Raw genomic sequence first — 4,139 nt, 5'->3', positions numbered from 1 at the left:
CAACTTTACTATTTTATCCTAAAATAACTTATCCAGGGTTACTAACCAAACAAGAGGTAAAGTTACCCAAGATTACTAAACAAATGAGAAATAAAGTAGTAGTGATAAATTTTTATCCCAGAATTATTTTTGGTTATCCATCTTAGCATACAACTCCTTAGCATCTTAATTTAGACGCAAAAAGCAAGAAAATCAATAACAAATAGGACAGTATCTAATATCCCAAGATTACTAACCAAACAAGGGGTAAAGTTACCCAAGATTACTAACCAAATAAGAAATAAAGTAGTAGTGATAATTTTTTATCCCAGAATTATTTTTGGTTATCCATCCTAGCATACGACTCCTTAGCATCTTAATTTAGACGCAAAAAGCAAGAAAATCAATAACAAATAGGACAGTGTCTAATACAGAAGGGGAAGGGTAGCGCGAGTAGTCATTGGTGACAATATTTGAATAAAAAATAGTACAGCCTATCTCTACTTTCCAGATATACAAATTGGGAAAAATCTAAAAAGAAGAGTACAAATTGGGAAAAATCTAAAAAGAAGAGTGGCCCTTCTACACTACTGCAGTTACTACTAATAAACAACAGCGCATTCCCCTTAAAGGGAATCCAGTTCCAATTTTTTGATGCAACAAGGGGGAAAAAAAGAAAATCACAAAAAAAAAAAAAAAAAGTGGAAGAAGCGTCCACACGATTCCCCCCTAATGACCCAGAAACTCTAATCAATTAGAATCATTCATGCAAATTATATTGCCGTGGCATAATGCTCAACTGTCCCTTATATTCCTTTCAACCTTTTTTCAATCATTCACTGCCATCCATTCTTGTTTCTTTAAACCCTCAAGTATACAACGCTTGTAAACAAAAGGGCCATTGTGCAAAAGATACTGCTGCTTTGATGAAGAGTAGTAGTTCCCGCGGAGGTGTCGGTCATGCCACTTCCTGTTGGTCCAAGTCCAAAAACTGGATTAGTCCCTGTTGTGGTTGTGCCTGTTCCAGTGCCCATTCCTGTGCCAGTCCCGGTGCTGGTGCTGGTGCCGGTGCCACCTGTTGATGGATTTGTGGTTCCTGTTGTTGGAGTTGTGCTTCCACCACTGTTATTGACAACCAGAAACAAAAGGATATCAAGAAACAACAAAAATAGGCATTCCAACCAATTAACCGATATAAAATACTACCTCAAGTTCATATTTTCTTTATTTTAAGATTTTTGCACACCCTTTAAGAGTACTTGTCTACACTACCCTTTACTCTCTTTAAATATGTCATTTAATTAACACTCAGACTAATTAAGCCCGTCAGGGAGTAGTTTTTAGAAAGAATAAAAAGTATTAGTAGTAATGATTTCTTGTTTTTAATATTTTGAAATACTAATTAAAAAAAAAAAGTAGTAGTGCTAGTTAGGCTTGCAAAACAACTAATATTTGGTACTCCATATAAGAAGTTACAGGAACCGAATTTGAGAAGGCAAGTTGCATGATACAATTTAAATGAAGGACCTAACATGATTTAAATATGTTAAATGATGGTAGATACACACCTGAAATTTTCATTATAGCAAAAGAGAAAGGTACACCCTACTCATTGAACATTAATAGACAGATGATATCAACATCGAGACAGCTCACATGCGCATATATTGAAAGAAACAAACACTCAACAAATGAAGATTTGATAGTGACAGTACACTAACAATGGCTATTGGAAGATTATGGTGAAGTAGAAACAGTACCAGCAATCTTATAATTACACAACAATATACCATTGTGTCATAATCAAGTTACACTTTTGCATTTAGGCATGAATAATTGCAACCTTTTCTTATTTATAAACTTTTTCACACCCAAAGACACAGTTTTAACTTCCATTACCAACCCCTTACCTTCAAAAACCTACAATTTGTAATTAACACAAATTTGACATCATCAGGTCACCAATTTTATATTTAAGATTACAAATCTTGCAACTTAAGATGTATATAACTCACACTAATAAAAAAGAACCTTTTTCTTCCTTTTTTCAAGACTCAAGAGGATGAGAATGAGCTTTAAGTTGAAGCTATTATCATACAGCCAGGAGCAACAGTTAGAACTCTTTTCTTTATTTTAAAGATAAAACTTTTTGGCGGAATCTAAATAAAGTCTAAAAAAGCCAAATAGAAAAAATGTATAAAAAAAGAGAGGCTTTGAAATGGAAATATTAGCAAGATTTCTACATTGAAGAGATGCTTATGCAATGCCAGATCTAACATAAAATATGTCATAAGCTTAGAAAACATACCCAGCAGTGGACTGATATACACATCCAGAAGTGGCTGATGATTCAAAAAACAAAACAAAACAAAAAAAGTTAATAAATCTTTAAAGAAACAAAATAAAGGATTAGTGAGTTATGAGTGAAGAGAAAAAGTTAAAACTTACAAGATGGTGCATTTGAGCTCAAAGTTGCAGTACCCTTGAAGTCACAGCTAGCACCAGACCCACCCTTTCTCTGATAATAGCTATTTACAGCATAGCTGCAGTGATCTTTGATAGTATCAGGGTTGTAACAAGCACCACCTTGATGTATAGCAGTACAATCAGCTCCAGATCCACACGCATAATCTATGTTCTCCTGCAGAATCTTTTCATCTACCCCATCCTTGCAAACACAGTATGAAGCACCTACAACAACAAAATTTAACAAAAATCAGCCCAAAAAAGCAAAAAGACTGAATCTTTAAACAAAACCCATCTCAAGAAAAATATGAAAAATGCAGAAAACTTGAGGGCAGAGTAAAAAGTGGCAGCTTACTTGAGTGACCAGTGATAGCCAAGAAAAATACCAAAGACAACATAAAAGCAGCCATGATTTGATTTGTTACAAGATCTTGAAGCAATAATGAAGAGATTACACACAATAGTCCCTTTACTTTTTTCAATAAGAGGTGAGAGAGGAAACAGAGTTTTCTAGAGAAATAAAATGAGAGTGACGGTGGAGAGAGTGGCTACTGTTCTGAATGAAAGTATACAGGAGCTAAATGTCTGTTTTGGTAGTTTTTATATAGTACGTATGAATAAGTGTAACACTGTACAGTATTTTCATAATGTGTTTGTTAAGAATGGGAGACAGTGTTTTAGGAAATTGAGCAGTAAAGCAAAAGCCTTTTGTCATGTAATTGACAGTACCTGTACTTGTGTACATGTGTGCCTCATTGCCTTTCAAACGGTCCTAAACTCATCTTCATGGTCAAAATCTAACTCAACTCTGGTTAAACTTACTGAAAAATGAAAATGAAAATTCTAGGGTTTCCAGTTTTATTGCTGAAGAGGCCCCATGATTGTTTATTTCAGCACACTTTTTCTGGTGTGCTGTCACTCTAAGTTTGCATTATGGTGTCCCTTTGAATTCAATGGAGGTATCATAAAAACTTCAACAGATTCTTCCCACGAGTATTATATAATTACGGCAAAAAAGTTCTAGTTATGATTTGAATATGTTCAAATAGAATTTAAGGTTTCATTAATTAACTAATGATATAATAAAGGTTTCTATAATGAAATGATATAACTTAAGCGATCTAAAATCACGTGAAATTTTTTCTTAATAACTGCGCAAACTTAACAAAAAATGAAACACACTACAAAAATATATATATAAGCGACACCATTTAGCTAATATACATTACTTTAAGACTAACCAAGGGCAGCCCAATGAATTTTACGGTATAAAGTCAAACTTTACGAATGATGTTAATTTTTTAAATATATATATATATATATATTATTTTTCATTTGAAGTCTATTTTTTTTTTAGTTTCTTTAAGATGCAAAATTATTATTAATTTTCTTATATTAAATTATTCCTAATAAATCCTTCCCAATATAGACAATATAGCTAATCCATTTAACCTCTCTTGCGACATTATTGATCTTAGGTAAGATTTTATCAATTTTAATTTTGAAAAACTTTTTCCGTTGAAGCAATAGTAACATGAGTTATTAACATTATTCTATAAGCAATATAGGCATTTGGAAAATAATCAAATCCTTTATTTGGTTGAATATATTAATTAATTAAACTGTTATATTCTAATTGTACTATTTTTCTTAACACTTTTAATTCAAAAAATAAATTTAAACGATCAATATCA

At 32.4% G+C, this 4,139-nt stretch overlaps 1 protein-coding gene across 1 annotated transcript; it reads right to left on the bottom strand.

The window, feature by feature from the left end:
- Positions 1–436: 436 nt before the first annotated feature.
- On the bottom strand, positions 437–3,274 carry LOC104246975 (PLASMODESMATA CALLOSE-BINDING PROTEIN 3-like). Its single transcript, XM_009802896.2, has 4 exons — positions 2,801–3,274; positions 2,428–2,670; positions 2,288–2,321; positions 437–1,101 (listed from the first exon to the last, which is right to left on the bottom strand). The coding sequence occupies exons 1-4, from the start codon at positions 2,853–2,855 to the stop codon at positions 840–842; spliced, it is 594 nt and encodes a 197-aa protein (XP_009801198.1). The 5' UTR covers positions 2,856–3,274; the 3' UTR covers positions 437–839.
- Between the last annotated feature and the right edge of the window lie 865 nt (positions 3,275–4,139).

The sequence above is a fragment of the Nicotiana sylvestris genome, chromosome 11 (assembly GCF_000393655.2).
Source record: "Nicotiana sylvestris chromosome 11, ASM39365v2, whole genome shotgun sequence".
Taxonomy (NCBI): Eukaryota; Viridiplantae; Streptophyta; class Magnoliopsida; order Solanales; family Solanaceae; genus Nicotiana; species Nicotiana sylvestris.
Note: the sequence above shows the minus strand (reverse complement) of the source record. Positions and strands in the feature narration are given on the sequence as shown.

Excerpts from the sequence above, each read along its gene's own strand:
- LOC104246975 (XM_009802896.2), bottom strand. The coding sequence starts at position 2,855 with ATGGCTGCTTTTATGTTGTCTTTGGTATTTTTCTTGGCTATCACTGGT. Across the intron at positions 2,671-2,800 it reads GGCTATCACTGGTCACTCAA|GTGCTTCATACTGTGTTTGC; the intron begins GTAAGCTGCCAC and ends TTGTTGTTGTAG. Across the intron at positions 2,322-2,427 it reads GAGCTCAAATGCACCATCTT|CCACTTCTGGATGTGTATAT; the intron begins GTAAGTTTTAAC and ends TTGAATCATCAG.